The 19,895-nt window shown below is 37.7% G+C and overlaps 1 protein-coding gene across 15 annotated transcripts in view; it reads left to right on the top strand.

Annotated features, from left to right (window-relative positions):
• SNAP91 (synaptosome associated protein 91) overlaps positions 1-19,895 on the top strand; it is a 158,816-nt gene that overhangs the window by 125,945 nt on the left and 12,976 nt on the right. For 9 of the 15 annotated variants that reach the window (XM_054491957.2, XM_054491959.2, XM_054491961.2 and 6 more), the window contains 4 exons: positions 1,098-1,232; positions 2,866-3,015; positions 7,413-7,443; positions 8,346-8,457. In XM_054491957.2, coding sequence (XP_054347932.1) covers positions 1,098-1,232; positions 2,866-3,015; positions 7,413-7,443; positions 8,346-8,457 — 428 coding nt within the window. The remainder of the gene's footprint in view (positions 1-1,097; positions 1,233-2,865; positions 3,016-7,412; positions 7,444-8,345; positions 8,458-19,895) is intronic. The other 6 variants (XM_054491967.2, XM_054491966.2, XM_054491962.2 and 3 more) reach the window with 1 other exon arrangement.

The raw sequence follows: 19,895 nt of genomic DNA, 5'->3' as shown, positions 1-19,895 counted from the left end.
ACTTTACAGTAGTCTTTGATTTGTCCTCACCTTTTATATTCAAAAGTGTCCTTCATTTAATAAACATTAATTCAGTGTTTTAGGCACTGTGCAGGATATTAGTGGAAAAAACATGAAAAGAAGACACAGTTCCTGGCCTCAAAAAGCCATCTGGGGTTGGAGTCGGGGCAGTGGGGATAAATACATGTAATGAGAGTAGCAGGGGGCCATGTACCAGGTGCTGAGGATACTCGGCATGTATATGGGGATGTGGGTGGGGTGCAGCTGGTAGTGGGTAGCAGTGTGAAGGCAAGGAAGTCCTCCCAGAGTAGGCATCTGACACTGCGAGTGGCGGATCACAGCTGCAGCCTGCTTTGCTGCAGGGGCCAGTGAGTAGAGGCAGAAAGACCTGATCACTATACGAAGGAATTCAAATTATATGAATTGAAAAATTATGGGAAGCTGACAGAAGATTTTGGAGAAGTAACTTTGTCAACATTTTCCACTTGGAAAGATCACTCTGGCTGCACTGTGAAGACTAGATTGGAGGAGATATAGACTAGAGACAGGATGCCATCCCACTCCATGACTGTTCGTGAATCCAGAGTGCAGGGTTGTGGGGGCCTGCACTGGTGGTAACAGCAGTGGGGCTAGAACATGTATGATAGATGTTAAAGATTTGATGTGTATTTTTATGATTTGTTTTGCATTTTATTATAATTTGCAGTAAACATGTTCTAGAAACCAGATATTATGATTTGAAGAAACATAAAATTTCAATGTAATGAGACTGTCTGAATTTTAACCCTAGTGATACCTTATTTGTTTATATACTCCATTGTAATAATAGATTTGCTTGCTATAGTTTCTCTTAATAAGGGTATACTTGTGTGCTATCTTATTTCTAATTAAATTAAATCTCTCATTAATGCATGTCAGATTTCAAAATATTATGCTTGAACAACTTTTCAGAAACAAGCTTCTCTGTTTCACTCACTGCTAATCAACATGCAATCAATTCCTTTTCAGTTTTCTATAACTTTTTAAATTCTGTTTTTATGGCCTTTACCCACATTTATGTTATTTCTGCTTATGTTTTTTTGGAACTTTTTTTTTAGGATTTGGGGGTTCTTTCATGGCCCCTTCCCCATCTCCAGTGACTCCAGCTCAGAATAACCTGCTACAGCCCAATTTTGAGGCAGCTTTTGGGACAACACCTTCAACTTCCAGCAGCAGCTCCTTTGATCCATCAGGTGAGGCAGTGACTTTCAAACATTCTTTTCATGTGTCCTGGTAATAAAAAAAAGTACTACCTAAGGTTAGTATGCTATCAGGAAATTTACAACAAGCAAATATTGAGTGATAATTTGGTTTATAAAACGTTAATAAATCTCTCATTCAGTAACTTAAATTAAAATTTATAGTACATATTGGTATCCATAAGAATAACCTGCAATCCTTTCTCTGTTTCTGTTTATTTTTAGCAGAAATCTAACTTAAACTGCACACCATCTATTTGCATGAGCTTACATGCACATGGTTTAGAGATGGTTAAAGAAAAACAAATACTTTGTACTAAATCTTTGTACAGTGTTTGAATATGTGAACACTCCCACTGCTGTTGCTTACATCCTCTGAAGCCTGCATGGCCCTCAGTTTTATGAAGTTGAGACACAAATAGTATTCTTTGCCTGCCTTTAACCTTTCATCACTGCTGTCATTTTGTTTGTATTCTCTTCCATTCTACTCTTCCCATGCTGGGTCCTTACTACAAATTTTCACTTGGTGAGTTTTTGGCAATTAAATGTGTTTCAGAAACACCCTAAATAAATCCTCTGCCTGACAATTTGGTTGCTTCTATTGCCAGTGCCTAGTTGAATGCTGTCCTTTTTCACTTTAAAATTATTGTATAGTAGTTGTTATGGTAGATATGCATAGTTTTTTGATAAAATTTTACAACTACAAAGTTTTTTACATAGATAACATATTAGTAACATCTTATGCAAATGCTATGTGTCTGCATTTTGAATGGACTTTCTGTATTCTAGGAACTGAACAATTAGCAACTTATTTGGTGATCAGGAGCCATCAATGGTGCATTTGATCCCTAATACTTAAAATAGTATTTAATTTACTTATGCCCTTAGAGTTACAACTAGAAATGATTGCTCTAATGAGAGAGAAAAAAATCAAAATTATTACTTTTAAAATGTGATCAACTTTTTCAGGTACCTATTACTAGATGCTGACTGTTATATCAGATGTTATTTTGTTTCCTAATTTCGTAGGAAACCAAGAGATGCATTGATTTCTCATTTAAGAATTATTTTTAAGGTAAACATTTTAGGTTTTCAGAGTAAATTATTTAGATTTCACCATAAAGCACATTAGAAGTATTTTCGCGAATAAGAGCAACAATGGCAATATTGAATGCCTATATAAAGCAAGCATTATAATAAACCCATGACATATATCACCTAATTTAATATTTACAACAAAGCCATGTATTGGTCATACTCTTCCCATTTACAGATGAGAAAACTAAAAATCTCAGAGAGTAACTTTCTTAAAGTCATATAGCCAGTGAGTCATGCAGCTGAATTGAAGCCCAGTTCTGGCTGCGAAGTCTGTGTTCATTCCTGTACATTATACAGATTTTTTTCCATCCTTGTTCATGTTCATTAATATTTTCATACTTTATGAGTAGACATATGTCGACATGTTCTTCTTGGTGTTACAGTCATGAAAAGTGTGAATTACTTGCCTTCTTTTATAAGATTTTATATTCACTTGTTTCCATAGTATCAAAAGACAGTTTTACTTTAATTTCGCATATCATCTTTTTTTGTTTTCAATTATTCTGAACCTAGTCTATTTGATTTCCAGTGTTTGATGGTCTAGGTGATCTTTTGATGCCAACCATGGCACCAGCTGGGCAGCCTGCACCTGTCTCAATGGTACCACCCAGTCCTGCGATGGCAGCTAGCAAAGCCCTTGGAAGTGATCTTGATTCATCTCTTGCCAGCTTAGTAGGCAGTGAGTAATCTAGTTTGTTTTTTTTTTAACTGAAGCGTATGTGAATTGTTTTTTGTTTCTCTCTCTCTCTCTCTCTCTCATCTCATATGTTTTGTTTCTGGACTCTCTTATGGGTGAGTATGGCAGGGAGGGAATAGAAATACTTAGTGCTTTACCCAGTGCAGGTCCTTGGAAGGCAAACTGTTCCTATGCCATTGGCTCACGAGCAATACCCATGTCATTTTAGTCTAAATTATTAAAGGTATAATCAGGGAGCATATACAAGTACGAAACCAAGTGTATTATGTGTAAAAAGCACTTACCTTTCCATTTCATTTGGAAATAAGAACATAGGGTAACTTACATGAAGTATAGTATCTTTATAAATTGAGTATCCAACTGAGTTTCAGTCATTTGTTCAACAAATATTTATTGAATACCAAGCATTCTTCCAGGCTCTAGAGATAAACCAGTGAGCAAAACAGATAAAAATATCTGTACTTATGGCACTTAGGAAGGGCAGACACAAACTTTAAAATAAATAAATTCTATAGTGTGATAGATCATAAGTGCCATGGAGAAAAAACAGAACAGACAAAGGAGAGCTGAGAGTGCTACAGGGTAGGAGTTAGAGTAAGCCTCAATAAGAAGGTAAAATTTGAGCAAAGATTTTGAAGGTAAAGGGGTAAACTATGTGATGATCTAAAGAAGGACATCTGCAGGAAAATGAAATAGTCAGTGCAAAGGCTTTGAGGCAGAAGTTTGCCTGGAAGATTCAAGGGACATCCAGGAGATGAGTGGCTAGAGCTGAGTGGGTAAAGGAGAGAGTCCTAGCGAGGAGGGAAGCTATTATAAAGATCTACCTTTGCTCTTAATTCTGAATTTTGTATTCATGTGAATGAGTTTACCACTGTAGATATGTAATATTATTCAAGGTAGTATCAAAAGTTTAGCAGATCACAGATACAGACTTCTTTACCTGTGAATTTGCCTGTGGACATACATTTTGTTTTCCATTGCTTCCCTGTGATTTGAGCAACCATGAAAATGCTTTTATGATACCCGGGGAGAGGTTATTTGAATATTTCCTCCTACACTAAAATTTCATCTCATGAAGTGACTTCTTTCTCTGCATACTATAATGTATCCCCTTTCAGAAATAAAGGACTTATGCCTCCAGCTGCTGAGAGTGCCACCAACACACAGCCCTCAGCTGTCAACCACCTTTGAGAATGATCCCAGCTGAAAGAAGCTAACCCGCTAGAGCAATAGCCAGACAATCTTGAAAAAGAAAAAATTTGAAGCAATCATGTTTCCAATTTCAAAACTTCTACAAAGCTACAATAATCAGGACAAATGGTACTGGAATAAGGATAGACATAGAGACCAAAGGTATAGAATAAAGATCTCAGAAATAAACCCACATATATAGTCAAATGATTTTTGACAAGGATACCAAGACCATTCAGTGAGGGAAAAGACATTCTTTTCAGGAGAAAAAAATTGGGGAAAGACTAAATAACTCATGAAAAAGAATGAAATTTTACCCTTTACTTATACAGAAAAAATTAATTCAAAATAAGTCATACAACCAATTGTAAGAGCTAAATCTATGCAACTTTTAGAAGAAAACATAGGAGTAAATCTTTATGACCTGAGATTAAGTTATGTTTGGTTTCTTAGATATGACACCAAAAGTACAAGAGACAAAAGAAAAAATAGATAAATAGGAATATATCAAAATTTAATACTTTTGTGCAGTAGACAATAACATTAAGAAAGTGAAAGGACAAACCATAGAATGGGAGAAAATATTTGCAAATCATTTATCAGATAAGAGACCTGTACTCAGAATAAAGAACTCTCACAATTCAATAACGAAAACACAAATAATGCAATTTTTAAAATGGTAAAGAATTTATTTGAATAGACCTTTTGACCCAAGCACCCTATATTCTCCAAAGAATATATACAGATGGCCAATATGCACATGAAAAGGTGCTCACCATTATTCATCAGTGAAATGCAAATCAAAACCAAATAAGATATCACTTTATACCCAATAGGATGGAGATAATTAAAAAGCCATATAACCAGTATTGATGAGGATATGGAAAACTTGAAACCCACAGACATTGCTGGTAAAAATGTAACATGGTTTAGCTGCTATAGAAAGAAGTCTGATAGTTACTCAAAATGTTAAACATAGATTATCGTATGACTCAGCATTTCCACTCCTAGGTGTATGGAGTGGAAATGAAAATGTGTATGCACACAAAAACTTGTACATGAATGTTTATAGTATCGTTATTCATAATAGCCAAAAAGTAGACAGCCCTAATGTTCATCACTTGATGAATGGATTAAAAAAATGATATATCTACATAATGAAATATTATTTGGCAATAAAAAGAAATGAAGTACTGATACATGCTGCAACTGGATTTGCTGTGAAAACGTGCCAAGTGAAAGAAGTCGGTCACAAAAGACTACATATTTTCATATATGATTCCATTTATATGAAATGTTCAGAATAGACAAATGCATACAGACAGGAAGTAGATTGGGGCTTCAAGGGGCTGAGGGAAGTGGAGAGGAAGAGGAGTGACTGCTAGTTGGTATAGGGTTTCTTTTTGTGGTGACAAAAAAGTTCTATATTAACACTGTGAATAAACTAAAACCATTGAATTACGTACTTTAAAAGGGTGAATTTTATGGTATGTGAACTATATCTCAAGAAAAATGTTTTTATAAAACATTTTTCAGTGTTAGCTGACGCTTCTATTGAGACTGCATTGCAGTCTTGCCCAATCACAGTTTCCTCACTTCCCTTTCAAAATAAATCTCCTGCATGCTAATCTCCATCCCAGAGCCTTCTTCCCAGGAGACCTAGCTTGCAACAGAGGCCCAGGCCCTCAAGTAACTCATTCCTATCTGCTACGAAATTTGACAAGGGATTCATGTATACATGTGTAAGATACACTTGTGCTTTCTTTTGCTTTTTCACATGAACAGGCATCAATACTTGGTTTAGCTTTTTAATCATTTAATACACATATATTTAGTTTTATAGTCTAATTGAAAAATAAATTTTAAAGTAAATTTTGTCTTTTAAAAAAAATTAAAATTATGGGTAATCATTTTTATATTTGGTGTTCAGTTAATATATGCCTTATTCTGTTTTGTAATGCCAATATTTGGTAAGAAATAAATATTAACTTCATCCTCTAATACATTGATTGTGCACCTGATTAGGGCTGTTGTCCTGGCTGTTCCCTCTGCCTAGAAAGCTCTCACCCAGACTCTGTTCAGCTTTGCCCAAGTCTCACTTCTATGAATCCTTCCCCAAGCACCCTGTATAGTATTCTCTGGCCCCATGCTTATCCTACCCCTTCAACCCCACTTACTTTGCCCTTCCTTTTCATTTTTCCATAAGCTTTCCATATCGCCTTCTAGCAGCCTATATAATTTACTTTTTAATTATTTTGTCATCTGTCTGACACCATCGGAGTGCAAGTTCCTCCAGGATAGGACTCTCTGACTGTTTTCTTTACTAATATGTTCCGGGTGCCTAAAACAGTGCCTGGCATATGTAGATGCTCACAAAATATTTTCTGAAGTAATAAATGAATTGATATTAGAGCAGATTGATTAAGCCGACTATGTCAGGGGATTCACAGAGCCACTAGAAGGACACATGGGACTCAGCACATCGTTGTACCCACAGCTGAGATTTATTACGGAAGCAGAGGAAGGATATACGGCTGATGATAAGGGGAAAAGACAAGCAGAGTCTAGAAGAGTCCACATGCAGACTTCCTTATGCTATGTCTCTCCCTTGAGGAGAAGAACATACTCTTCACCCAGCAACAAAAATGCAGCAGCATATATGAGGTGTTTATGCCTAAAGAAAACCATTAGAAACTCCACACCCGGAGTATTTATTGGGCAGTGATCATGTAGGCATTTCTGCTTGGCATGTGCCAAAATTTCAGACTTGCAGAATGAAAGTGGATATTCAGCATAAACTATATCATGTGTACGAATAGTAGTGTAGGCACAGTGATCCACCTTTATCATTTAGGGCAAGTTTTATCCCAGTATAGAAAACAATTTACTAACCAAGTTCCCGGATAGCAGCCTTTCTAAAATAGCAGCATCCAACCTGCTGTGTTTGCTCTTTTCTGGACACCAGTTGACATTAAAATGCATCCTTAAGTCTAACATAAAGTAAAAGAAAATCTTTAATTTATGAAAATATTTCCTAATATAGTTTCTTTTCTGTATAACTGAATGCAGTCATTCCTAGGCAAAATAAGGACTTTTTTATAGACTTCTGATTATTTGATCTTTTAAATGTCATATCATATAAGCTGAGTGTAGAGATTTACATTCTTTTTTCTTCTATCCATTTATAGATCTTGGAATTTCTGGTACCACATCAAAAAAGTAAGTGTTTGGAAATTTTGTGATTTCCTTTTGACAGTATATTTGTATTCATTTGAGACTATCAACCATTTTACTCATTGGAGTAATTATTCATTCTCATGCTAGATAATTTCATATAATTTCACAATTGGTTTTTATTTCATCCCAGATTTTTGTTGTTATTCTACTGGAAGCTCCAAACTGTTGCTTTGCAATGAAAAGGAATAATCTATTTCAATCTCCGAGATTGTCACTAAGTTATATCTAGAAATATTTGGGAATTGTGGCTTGAATATTTTAATACCATTAAATTCTAGATTCATTACCATAGTTCTAGCTAACATGAATTTTAAAAAGTCTTTCATGGAGTATTAATTGTAAGGAAAGATAGTAAAAATGGTAAACAATATATTATTTTTTAGACGTATGTTTTGTCATTGAAATTGAGACATATTTTTCAGTGGATGGTGTCTTACGATCACTGTAAGGCAGGTTGCAGTCATGATACAGTTGTGTGAAACATTCTGCTGAACCCTCTAAGATCCAGAAAGTGCCATCATCAGTGCATCTTAAATTCAACAAAATCTAAGTGTACAGTATATATGATATATTTATTTGCATTTTTAATAACAAATGAATCCAGTTGGATTTTTCTGACATACTTTTCTTTATAGAGGATAGGAAATTCCTATACTTATTGAGGTCCAAACTCTAAATGGTTTTTTTTCAAATGCTTTTAAGCTTTCTTAGATACAGCATGACAAGATTCCTCTGTAAGTTTTAACTGCTGTTCTTATTACTATACCACTTGACTCAAAGAAACTGCTTTTAAACCCAAATAAAATAATCTAAGGAGCTACACACCATTTTTTTCTGATTTGTGTTTTTTTGTTTGTTTGCTTGTTTTGCATGGCTGATTTTAGGGGAGATCTTCAGTGGAATGCTGGAGAGAAAAAGTTGACTGGTGGAGCCAACTGGCAGCCGAAAGTAGCTCCGGCAACCTGGTCAGCAGGCGTTCCACCAAGTGCACCTTTGGTATGTAGCAGTCAGAGCCCAGGGCAGCGCAGGCAGTTTGCCAGTTTCCAAGTGTGTAGAGTAGGGTGCATTTTGCTAACTTTGCTGCCGACGGTGTACTTATTCCTCTGCATTGAAGAAATATAAGCAAGTAGCACTCCAGCCCAGGGGGCTGCCCTCCATTCTTAGGTATGAAAACATTTGATAGCCTCTATTTTGCTGTGGGAAGGGGGAGAGAGAGTAAATAAGCAAGACGCAAAACTAAGCAAGATGCAAAAGTTACCAAAATGCAGATTCCAATGACTTTATATTTAATAATGATTAAGACCTTTTCAAAATTTTAAATATTTTAATTAATATTTATACTTCCATGTTTGTAAAATTATGAAAATCATTTATCAAAAGCACTTAATATCATTGATCATTTTATCTATCTTATCGTATTTCTTGCCCAAATTTTCTGATTGTCTTAGTAAGCAAAAACTTTTTCTTACCAGAAAGATTGGGCAGTTTTGTATTGTGTAAGTTCGTTTTAAAATCCTATTACTTTTGCTCACCATTTTAAAAATTGGAACTACTCACACCATCTTCTCTATAAGGTTTAAATAGATTTCATGTCTGTATTTTAAATTTCTATTAATATATTAATACTGCCATTCACTCTGGGAAAGAACACATGACTGGAAATTAAGACCAACTATTGCTTTGTGAAATTTGCTGACACAAAAAGAACGTGTTTTCAGAGTAGCAAACTGTATAATTTTTCTATATACACTCTGTGTTTAGCAAAACTAAGCTAATCACTGTTTCCCAAACTTACTGGCAGTTTTCCACCTTTGCTTACCACCTCCACCTATCTAAATCAAACCCATCTCTAAGGCTTTCTTGATGTCATCCATTCCTTGTTAGCTGAATTAATTCTTAATCATCATTCACCACCGCCAGCCAAACAAACATGCAAGAAGTAAATTAATATAAATTCCAATTTAAAATTTTCTCCCATTCTGTAGGTTGCCCATTCACTCTGATGGTAGTTTCTTTTGCTGTGCAGAAGCTCTTTAGTTTAATTAGATCCCATTTGTCAATTTTGGCTTTTGTTGCCATTGCTTTTGGTGTTTTAGACATGAAGTCCTTGCCCATGCCTATGACCTGAATGGTATTGCCTAGGTGTTCTTCTAGGGTTTTTATGGTTTTAGGTCTAACATTTAAGTCTTTAATCCATCTTGAATTAATTTTTGTATAAGGTGTAAGGAAGGGATCCAGTTTCAGCTTTCTACATATGGCTAGCCAGTTTTCCTAGCACCATTTGTTAAGTAGAGAATCCTTTCCCCATTTCTTGTTTTTGTCAGATTTGTCAAAGATCAGATGGTTGTAGATATGCAGCATTATTTCTGAGGGCTCTGTTCTGTTCCATTGGTCTATATCTCTGTTTTGGTAACAGTACCATGCTGTTTTGGTTACTCTAGCTTTGTAGTATAGTTTGAAGTCAGGTAGCATGATGCCTCCAGCTTTGTTCTTTTGTCTTAGGATTGACTTGGCAATGTGGGCTCTTTTTTGGTTCCATATGAACTTTAAAGTAGTTTTTTCCAATTCTGTGAAGAAAGTCATTGGTAGCTTGATGGGGATGGCATTGAATCTATAAATTACCTTGGGCAGTATGGCCATTTTCACGATATTGATTCTTCCTACCCATGAGTATGGAATGTTCTTCCATTTGTTTGTATCCTCTTTTATTTCATTGAGCAGTGGTTTGTAGTTCTCCTTGAAGGGGTCCTTCACATCTCTTGAAGTTGGATTCCTAGGTATTTTATTCTCTTTGATGCAATTGTGAATGGGAGTTCACTCATGATTTGGCTCTCTGTTTGTTATTGGTGTATACGAATGCATGTGATTTTTGCACATGGATTTTGTATCCTGAGACTTTGTTGAAGTTGCCTATCTGCTTAAGGGATTTTGGGCTGAGATGATGGGGTTTTCTAGATATACAGTCATGTCATCTGCAAACAGGGACAATTTGACTTCCTCTTTTCCTAATTAAATACCCTTTATTTCCTTCTCCTGCCTGATTGCCCTGGCCAGAACTTCCAACACTATGTTGAATAGAAGTGGTGAGAGAGGGCATCCCTGTCTTGTACCAGTTTTCAAAGGGAATGCTTCCAGTTTTTGCCCATTCAGTATGATATTGGCTGTGGGTTTGTCATAGATAGCTCTTATTATTTTGAGATACATCCCATCAATACCTAATTTATTGAGATTTTTTAGCATGACGGGTTGTTGAATTTTGTCAAAGGCCTTTTCTGCATGTATTGAGATAATCATGTGGTTTTTGTCTTTGGTTCTGTTTATATGCTGGATTACGTTTATTGATTTGCATATGTTGAACCAGCCTTGACAAAGGGCTAATATCCAGAATCTACAATGAACTCAAACAAATATACAAGAAAAAAACAACCCCATCAAAAAGTGGGCGAAGGATATGAACAGACACTTCTCAAAAGAAGACATTTATGCAGCCAAAAACACATGAAAAAATGCTCATCATCACTGGCCATCAGAGAAATGCAAATCAAAACCACAATGAGATACCATCTCACACCAGTTAGAATGGCAATCATTAAAAAGTCAGGAAACAACAGGTACTGGAGAGGATGTAGGGAAATAGGAACACTTTTACACTATTGGTGGGATTGTAAACTAGTTCAACCATTGTGGAAGTCAGTGTGGTGATTCCTTAGGGATCTAGAACTAGAAATACCATTTGACCCAGCCATCCCATTACTGGGTATATACCCAAAGGATTATAAATCATGCTGCTATAAAGACACATGCACACGTATGTTTATTGTGGCACTATTCACAATAGCAAAGACTTGGAACCAACCCAAATGTCCAACAATGATAGACTGGATTAAGAAAATGTGTCACATATGCACCATGGAATACTATGCAGCCATAAAAAATGATGAGTTCATGTCTTTTGTAGGGACATAGATGAAGCTGGAAACCATCATTCTCAGCAAACTATCACAAGGAAAAAAAACCAAACACCACATGTTCTCACTCATAGGTAGGAATTGAACAATGAGAACACATGGACCCAGGAAGGGGAACATCACACACTGGGGCCTGTAGTGGGATGGGAGGAGGGGAGAGGAATAGCATTAGGAGATATACCTAATGTAAATGATGAGTTAATGGGTGCAGCACACCAATACGGCACATGTATACATATGTAACAAACCTGCACATTGTGCACATGTACCCTAAAACTTAAAGTATAATAAAAAAAAAATCTAATTAAAATGTTTTAGAAATACACCATTAGAATATTGTGTTCTAGAAATTAATTTAAATATCTGAGTTTTGGGATATAGAACACATTTTCTTTTCTTTTCTTTCTTTTTTTCTTTGAGACAGAGTGCAATGGCACATTCTTGGCTCACTGCAACCTCTGCCTCCTGGGTTCAAGCGATTCTCCTGCCTCAGCCTCCCAAGTAGCTAGGACTACAGGTGCCTGCCACCATGCCCGGCTAATTTTTGTAGTTTTTAGTAGAGATGGGGTTTCACCATGTTGGGCCAGGCTGGTCTCAAACTCCTGACCTCAGGTGATCCTCCCGCCTCGGCCTCCCAAAGTGCTGGGATTACAGGCATGAGCCACCACACCGGCCTAGAACACATTTTCTTTTAAATAGCTGTTTTGCTATTTGTATATATAAAAAGTTTTAAAAATAGTTTAATAAGTTCGAATCAATTTGAAAAAGGCCTTTTGAATGAAGAATTTACTACTAAGCAGTACTAGTAGTATTAATTAAATTACATAGTTTCTAAGGAAAATACCTTTTGTGCTCAGACTTGGGTTCTCTAAATTCATTTCCTCTGGTCTTTCCACCTCATCTTGTGGTGTTTGTGAGAGAACAGGAAATTTAGGCACTTAACTTTCTCCGACTTTGGTGAGTTCACAGTATGAAATAACTTAGTTTTAAGAAATGGTTTCTAACAGATAACAATGATAAAAATGCCTATTAAATCTAGATATTTTTCCCTTTATATCTTTCTATGCATTATTTTAAAACAGTACTTAAGAGGACAGTTTTCATATTTAGCTATAAAATAAAGGGTTTCAATTTAATTCTTACGAAGGATATTCAGTAGAAAACTACAGATCTCTTTTAAACCAACTTATGCCTAGGATGACTACATGATTTATTTCCAAACCAGGAATAAAGGTTTGAGGGTGAAAAGGACTATCATCATTATTACCCTGGGACCCTAAACATGGCTTGTGCCTGTTGGCCCAGGTGCTGAGACCATAAGCAAGTAGCACTCCATCCCAGGGGGCTGCCCTCCATTCTTAGGTATGAAACATTTGATAGCCTCTATTTTGCTGTGGGAAGGAGGAGAGAGAGTAAATAAATCTGAATAAAATTCCCAAAGGAAGAAAAAAGCTTTTTTAGAACTGATTTGGTAAGTCTATTAATACTACATAATGACATTAAATCTCACAATGTAATCTATATTATCATTATCAAATTAAAGGAATTAATTTTCCTATTCTCTTCTGTGCAGAATTAGAAAGGCCTTATTTGTTGTTCTAAGGAATTTATACTTTGGTGATGTTGCCCTTATCACCAGGATAAAACTTTTGTTTTTTAACAAGTTAGTTTCAGAACAATCACTGGTAGTAGCACAGTCTAAAGTGAGTTAAAGGTATTGGAAGGTAAGGTGATGAGAACATTAGTATCTGGCAGACAGGCTGTAGGGTAAAAAAAGGAAAAAAAAGTTGGCTGGGCACTGTGGCTCATGCCTGTAATCCCAGCACTTTGTGAGGCCAAGGCAGGCGGATCACTTAAGGTCAGGAGTTCAAGACCAGCCATGGCCAACATGGTGAAACCCCATCTCTACCAAAAAAAAAAATGCAAAACTTAGCAAGCCATGGTGGCATGTGCCTGTATTCTCAGCTACTCAGGAGGCTGAGGTGGGAGAATCACTTGAACCCAGGAGGAGGAGGTTGCAGTGAGCCAAGATTGCACTACTACACTCCAGCCCTGGGCGACAGTGAGTCCCTGTCTCAAAAAAAACAAAAGGAAAAAAAGTTTAGAGCCTGAGTTAGGGTACAAAGGAAGAGAAGAAGACAAATTTTCAGTTAGAATCCACACAAGTGGGGATTTTTATGGATGAGGCAACTAAGACAGTGGTTGCCCAGTGTTTTATTCTGTTTTCACACTGCTGATAAAGACATACCCGAGACTGGGCAATTTACGAGAAAAAGAGGTTTAATGGACTCGTGGCTGAGGAGGCCTCACAATCATGGCGGAAGACAAGGAGGAGCAAGTCATATCTTACATGGATGGCAGCAGGCAAAGGAAGAGCTTATGCAGGGAAACTCCCCCTTATTAAACCATCAGATCTTGTGAGACTTACTATCACAAGAACAGCACAGGAAAGACCTGCCCCTATGATTCAGTTACCTCCCATTGCATCCCTCCCACAACACATGGGAATTCAAGATAAGATTTGGGTGGGGACACAGCCAAACAATATCATTCTGCTCCTGGCCCCTCCCAAATCTCATATCTTCACATTTCAAAACCAATCATGCCTTCCCAACAGTCCCCCAAAGTCTTAACTCATTTCAGCATTAACTCAAAAATCCACAGTCCAGAGTCTCGTCTGAGACAAGGCAAGTCTCTTTCACCTATGAGCCTGTAAAATCAAAAGCAAGTTAGTTACTTCCTAGATACAATGGGGGTACAGGCTTTGGGTAAATACCACCATTCCAAATGGGAGAAATTGGCCAAAACAAAGGGGCTGTAGGCCCCATGCAAGTCCAAAATCCAGTGGGAGAGTCAAATTTTAAAGCTCCAAAATGATCTCCTTTGACACCATGTCTTATATCCAGGTCACACATGATGCAAGAGGTGGGCTACTGGGCCAGGCATGGTGGCTAACACCTGTAATCCCAGCATTTTGGGAGGCCGAGGCAGGCAGATCACAAGGTCAAAAGATCGAGACCATCCTGGCCAACATGGTGAAACCCCATCTCTACTAAAAATACAAAAATTAGCTGATCATGGTGGCACATGCCTGTAGTCCCAGCTGCTTGGGAGGCTAAGGCAGGAAAATTGCTTGAACCTGGGAGGCGGAGGTTGCAGGGAGCTGAGATCGTGCCACTGCACTCCAGCCTTATGACAGAGCGAGACTCCACCTGAAGAAAAAAAAAAGAGGTGGGCTCCCATGGTCCTTGGGCAGCTCCATCCCTGTAGCTTTGCAGGGTATAGCCCTCCTCCTGGGTGCTTTCACAGGCTGCTGTTGAGTGTCTGTGGCTTTTCCAGGACCATGGTGCAAGCTGTCAGTGGATCTACCATTCTGGGGTCTGGTGGACAGTGGCCCTCTTCTCATAGCTCCGCTTGGTGGTGCCCCAGTAGGGACTCTGTGTGGGGGCCCCCATCCCACATTTCCCTCTGCACTGCCCTAACAGAGATTCTCCATGAGAGCCCTGCCCCTGCAGCAAACTTCTGCCTGAGCATCCAGGTATTTCCATACATCTTCTGAAATCTATGTGGAGGTTCCCAAACCTCAATTCTTGGCTTCTGTGGCTCAACACCACATGTAAGCTGCCAAGGTTTGGGACTTCCACCCTCTGAAGCAACAGGCCGAGCTGTACCTTGGCCCCTTTGAATCACAACTGGAGCAGCTGAAACACTGGGCACCAGGTCCCTAGACTGCACACAGCAGAGGGACCCTGGGCCCGGCCCATGAAACCACTTTGTGCCACCCCGTAAACCTCCGGGTCTGTGATGAGAGGGGCTGCTACAAAGGTCTCTGACATGTCCTGGAGACATTTTCCCCATTGTGTTGGTGACTAACATTCGGCTCCTTTTTACTTATGCAAATTTATGCAGCTGGCTTGAATTTCTCCTCAGAAAATGGGATTTTCTTTTCTATCACATTGTCAGGCTGCAAATTTTCCAAACTTTTATGCTCTGTTTCTGTTTTAAAACTGATTGGCTTTAACAGCATCCATGTCACCTCTTGAATGTTTAGTGGCTTAGAAATTTATTCCACCAGATACCTTAAATCATCTTTCTGAAGTTCAAAGTTCCACGAATCTCTGGGGCAGGGGCAAAATGCTACCAGTCTGTTTGCTAAAACATAACAAGAATCACCTTTGCTGCAATTCCCAACAAGTTCCTCATCTCCATCTGAGACCACCGCAGCCCACATTTTCCTATCTTCTTCTGAGCCCTCCAAACTGTTCCAACCTCTGCCTGTTACCCAGTACCAAAGTTGATTCGTCATTTTTGGGTGTCTTTTCTGCAGCGCTCCACTCTACTGGTACTGTTTTTACCATATTAGTTTGTTTTCACACTGCTGATCAAGACATACCCGAGACTGGGCAATTTATAAAAGAAAGAGGTTTCATGAACTTACAGTTCCACATGGCTGGGGAGGCCTCACAATCATGGTGGAAGATGAGGAGCAAGTCACGTCTTACATGGATGGCAGCAGGCTAAGAGAGAGCTTGTTAGGGGAAACTGACTTATTCACTACCACAAGAACAGAATGGGAAAGACCTGCCCCCATGATTCAATTACCTCCCACCAGGCCCTCCCACAACACGTGGGAATTCAAGATGAGACTTGGGTAGGAAGACAGCCAAACCATATCATCCAGGTTTCTGTGTGAGGCAGTTTGCTAAATAATGAGGCCACTAACCCGGAAGAGAACAAGGAAAAAGCACTTTAAAAGTAATATTAAGTTGAAGAACTTCCTTGGCCATTACCCACCCTGAGATCAAGAATTAACTGTGCAAAGTTAAGAATTCATCAAGTACTTAATTAACAACTGTTTTGCATCTTTAGGATAACAAAGCTGCTGACTGATTGGTAGGCACTTTCACAGAGACTGAGATTAATGTCTCATTTTTTTAACCCCAAAACTCCTTATTTTTGTTTATGAAGCAGAAAAATTTTAATTATTGGTAATTAAACCCCAGAAAGGGAAATATGGAAAGTTTTAGCATAAAGTATCCACAGCAGCTACGGAAAGAGAAATTAGAACAACAGAAACTATTTGTTACCATAAAGAGTTACATAAAGTTTTATTTCTTTTATTTTACTTAGCATTTTACACCACAATATAAAGGCTTTCTTATGCATAGTTATTTTATCTTTATTAATTCTAAGTTTTATCTATATTCTTTTATAAATTTACTACCATTTACTCCATTTATTTTTTACAAAGCTGTTCTTTCCTAACAAAGCTGTGGCTTTGCTTTTACTTAAGAAATTATTCTGAGGGAACTATTCTAGCTTTCTCCGACATGCCTTTATACCCTGCCTCCCCAGTTGATCTCTTCCAACCTTCTATTCCTTTATAGTCTCTTTCTAGGAATACTCAAGGAAAAGAAGCTAGAGACACCAGAAACAAGTGCTTCAGAAGCAGCAAAGCAGTGTTTCCAAATTTTCCTTGTAATCTACAGGTCTTTGCTATTGAGACGGAGATGAAGGATGCAGATTTGGGAAGGGGGATCCTTTTGCTGCCTTTTTAAAGTTTTTATTGATAGATAAGAAGTAAGATTACTTTTCCCCACTTATTCCAGATTTCCCTTAATTGCTTCTTAGAGGTGTAGCTATAACATTTTTCAGATCACAGAACCCAAGTTAGATCTAAAAACCTTAGCAGGACTTGAATATTGAACTGTGTCTGCTGGCAGAGCTCTGTCATCGTGGCCATCAGGAGCCCTGTGCTTCCTGGGTTACTTATTCCTGTTTTATAGTGCACAGCAGACCTATTAAGTTTTTATTATTATTATACTTTAATGTGCACAACGTGCAGGTTTGTTACATATGTATACATGTGCCATGTTGGTGTGCTGCACCCATTAACTCATCATTTACATTAGGTATATCTCCTAATGCTATCTATCCCTCTCCCCTCCCCCCATCCCACAACAGGCCTCAGTGTGTGAAGTTCCCCTTCCTGTGTCCAAGTGTTCTTATTGTTCAATTCCCACCTATGAGTGAGAACATGCAGTGTTTGGTTTTTTGTCCCTGCGATAGTTTGCTGAGAATAATCGTTTCCAGCTTCATCCATGTCCCTACAAAAGACATGAACTCATCCTTTTTTATGGCTGCATAGTATTCCATGGTGTATATGTGACACATTTTCTTAATCCAGTCTATCATTGTTGGACATTTGGGTTGGTTCCAAGTCTTTCCTATTGTGAATAGTGCTGCCATAAACATACGTGTGCATGTGTCTTTATAGCAGCATGATTTATAATCCTTTGGGTATATACCCAGTAACGGGATGGCTGGGTCAAATGGTATTTCTAGTTCTAGATCCCTGAGGAATCGCCACACTGACTTCCACAATGGTTGAACTAGTTTACAGTCCCACCAACAGTGTAAAAGTGTTCCTATTTCTCCACATCCTCTCCAGCACCTGTTGTTTCTTGACCTTTTAATGATCGCCATCCTAACTGGTGTGAGATGGTATCTCATTGTGGTTTTGATTTGCATTTCTCTGATGGCCAGTGATCATGAGCATTTTTTCATGTGTCTTTTGGCTGCATAAATGTCTTGTTTTGAGAAGTCTCTATTCATATCCTTTGCCCACTTTTTGATGGGGTTGTTTGTTGTTTTCTTGTAAATTTGTTTGAGTTCTTTTTAGATTCTGGATATTGGCCCTTTGTCAGATGAGTAGATTGCAAAAATTTTCTCCCATTCTGTAGGTTGCCTGTTCACTCTGATGGTAGTTTCTTTTGCTGTGCATTAGCTCTTTAGTTTAATTAGATCCCATTTGTCAATTTTGGCTTTTGTTGCCATTGCTTTTGGTGTTTTAGACATGAAGTCCTTGCCCATGCCTATGTCCTGAATGGTATTGCCTAGGTGTTCTTCTAGGGTTTTTATGGTTTTAGGTCTAACATTTAAGTCTTTAATCCATCTTGAATTAAGACCTGTTAAGTTTTTATCGAACAAGTGGGAAGATATTTGCAATTCAGAAATGTGTGCATTTTGCAGGAAGATTACTGTTAAAAGAAAAGCTTTAGACAAAATAAATTTAACAAAGTTGAGCTGGGTGCGATAACTCACCCATATACTCCCAGCAACTGAGGCGGGGGGATCACTTGAGGCCAGGAATTTGAGACTAGCCTGGGCAGCATAGTGAGGCCCCATCTCTAGAAAAATTAAAAAGTTAGCTGGGTGTGGTGACACATGCCTGTACTAAGAGCTATATGAGAGGCTGAGGCAGGAGGATTGCTTGAGCCCAAGAGTTTGAGCTTACAGTGAGCTATGATTATGCAAGTTTAACAGAGTTTATTTAAGCAAAGAATGATCCATGAATCAGGTACCTCTCAGAAACAGAAGAGGTTCAGAGAGGTCCAGCACAGCAGTGTGGACCATGAACTTTTATTGGCTGATAGAGAAGTACAACAAAATATATTTGGTTGATCAGAATAGAAGGACCATAATTAGAGGTTAGTTGTTGATCTCTGCTTGATAAAGTCTCTAGTTAGAATCTGTTAGTTGGCAATTTCTGATTGGTAAAGTCTCTAGTTTCATTTTATTATTTATGTTGGGCTTCATTTTGCTTACATGAGAACTCAAGGTGCTAGAGCTGCACCAGTCAAGTGGCATCCCAATTAAAATCTTATCACCACTGAATCTAAGAGTTAATCTACCATTTTAGCAAAATGACTAACTCAATTTCTTCAAATTATTTGACCATTTATTTGATCAGGAATTTCTGCAGGTTCATTTTGCTTTGATAACTAATAAGGCCCTTTTCTCTTTCATAGCCTGAAGTCCTAATGATGCAATTCAGGTCTGGTAAATAGCCTACCGCCTACCCTGTTTAAATGATGGGTAAAGCATTAATATGAAATACAATTTTATAGGTATTTTCTTTCTTTTGAAAAAATTTTTATTGAGACAAAATTCACATAACATTTAAATTCACTATTTTAACAACTTAAAGTATACAATTCAATGATTCTTAGTATATTTACAGCATTGTGAAACCATCACCATTATCTTATTTCAGAATATTTCCATCACCCCAAAAAGAAACACAGTCCCTTTCAGTTTCCCCTTACCCTTAGAGCCTTTTATGCCTGGCTTCTTTTACTTAGCATAACATTTTCTAGGTTTATCCATGTTGAAGCATGTATCAGTACTCCATTTTTATGGCTGAATATATTTCATTTTATGAATATACCACATTTTGTTTATCCACTCATCAGTTGATGAACACTTATGTTGTTTCTATTACACATAATAGATTTTTATTATCATATATGAGTTTTCATATGAGCATATATCCTCAATTCTATTTGGAATATACCCAGGAATAGAACTCTGGGTCATGTGTAAGTCGATGTTTAACTTTTGAGGAACTGCCAAGCTTTTCCATAGCAGCTACATTATTTTACATTGCCACCAGTAATACATAGG

This window comes from Pongo pygmaeus, chromosome 5, assembly GCF_028885625.2.
Source record: "Pongo pygmaeus isolate AG05252 chromosome 5, NHGRI_mPonPyg2-v2.0_pri, whole genome shotgun sequence".
Taxonomy (NCBI): Eukaryota; Metazoa; Chordata; class Mammalia; order Primates; family Hominidae; genus Pongo; species Pongo pygmaeus.
Note: the sequence above shows the minus strand (reverse complement) of the source record. Positions and strands in the feature narration are given on the sequence as shown.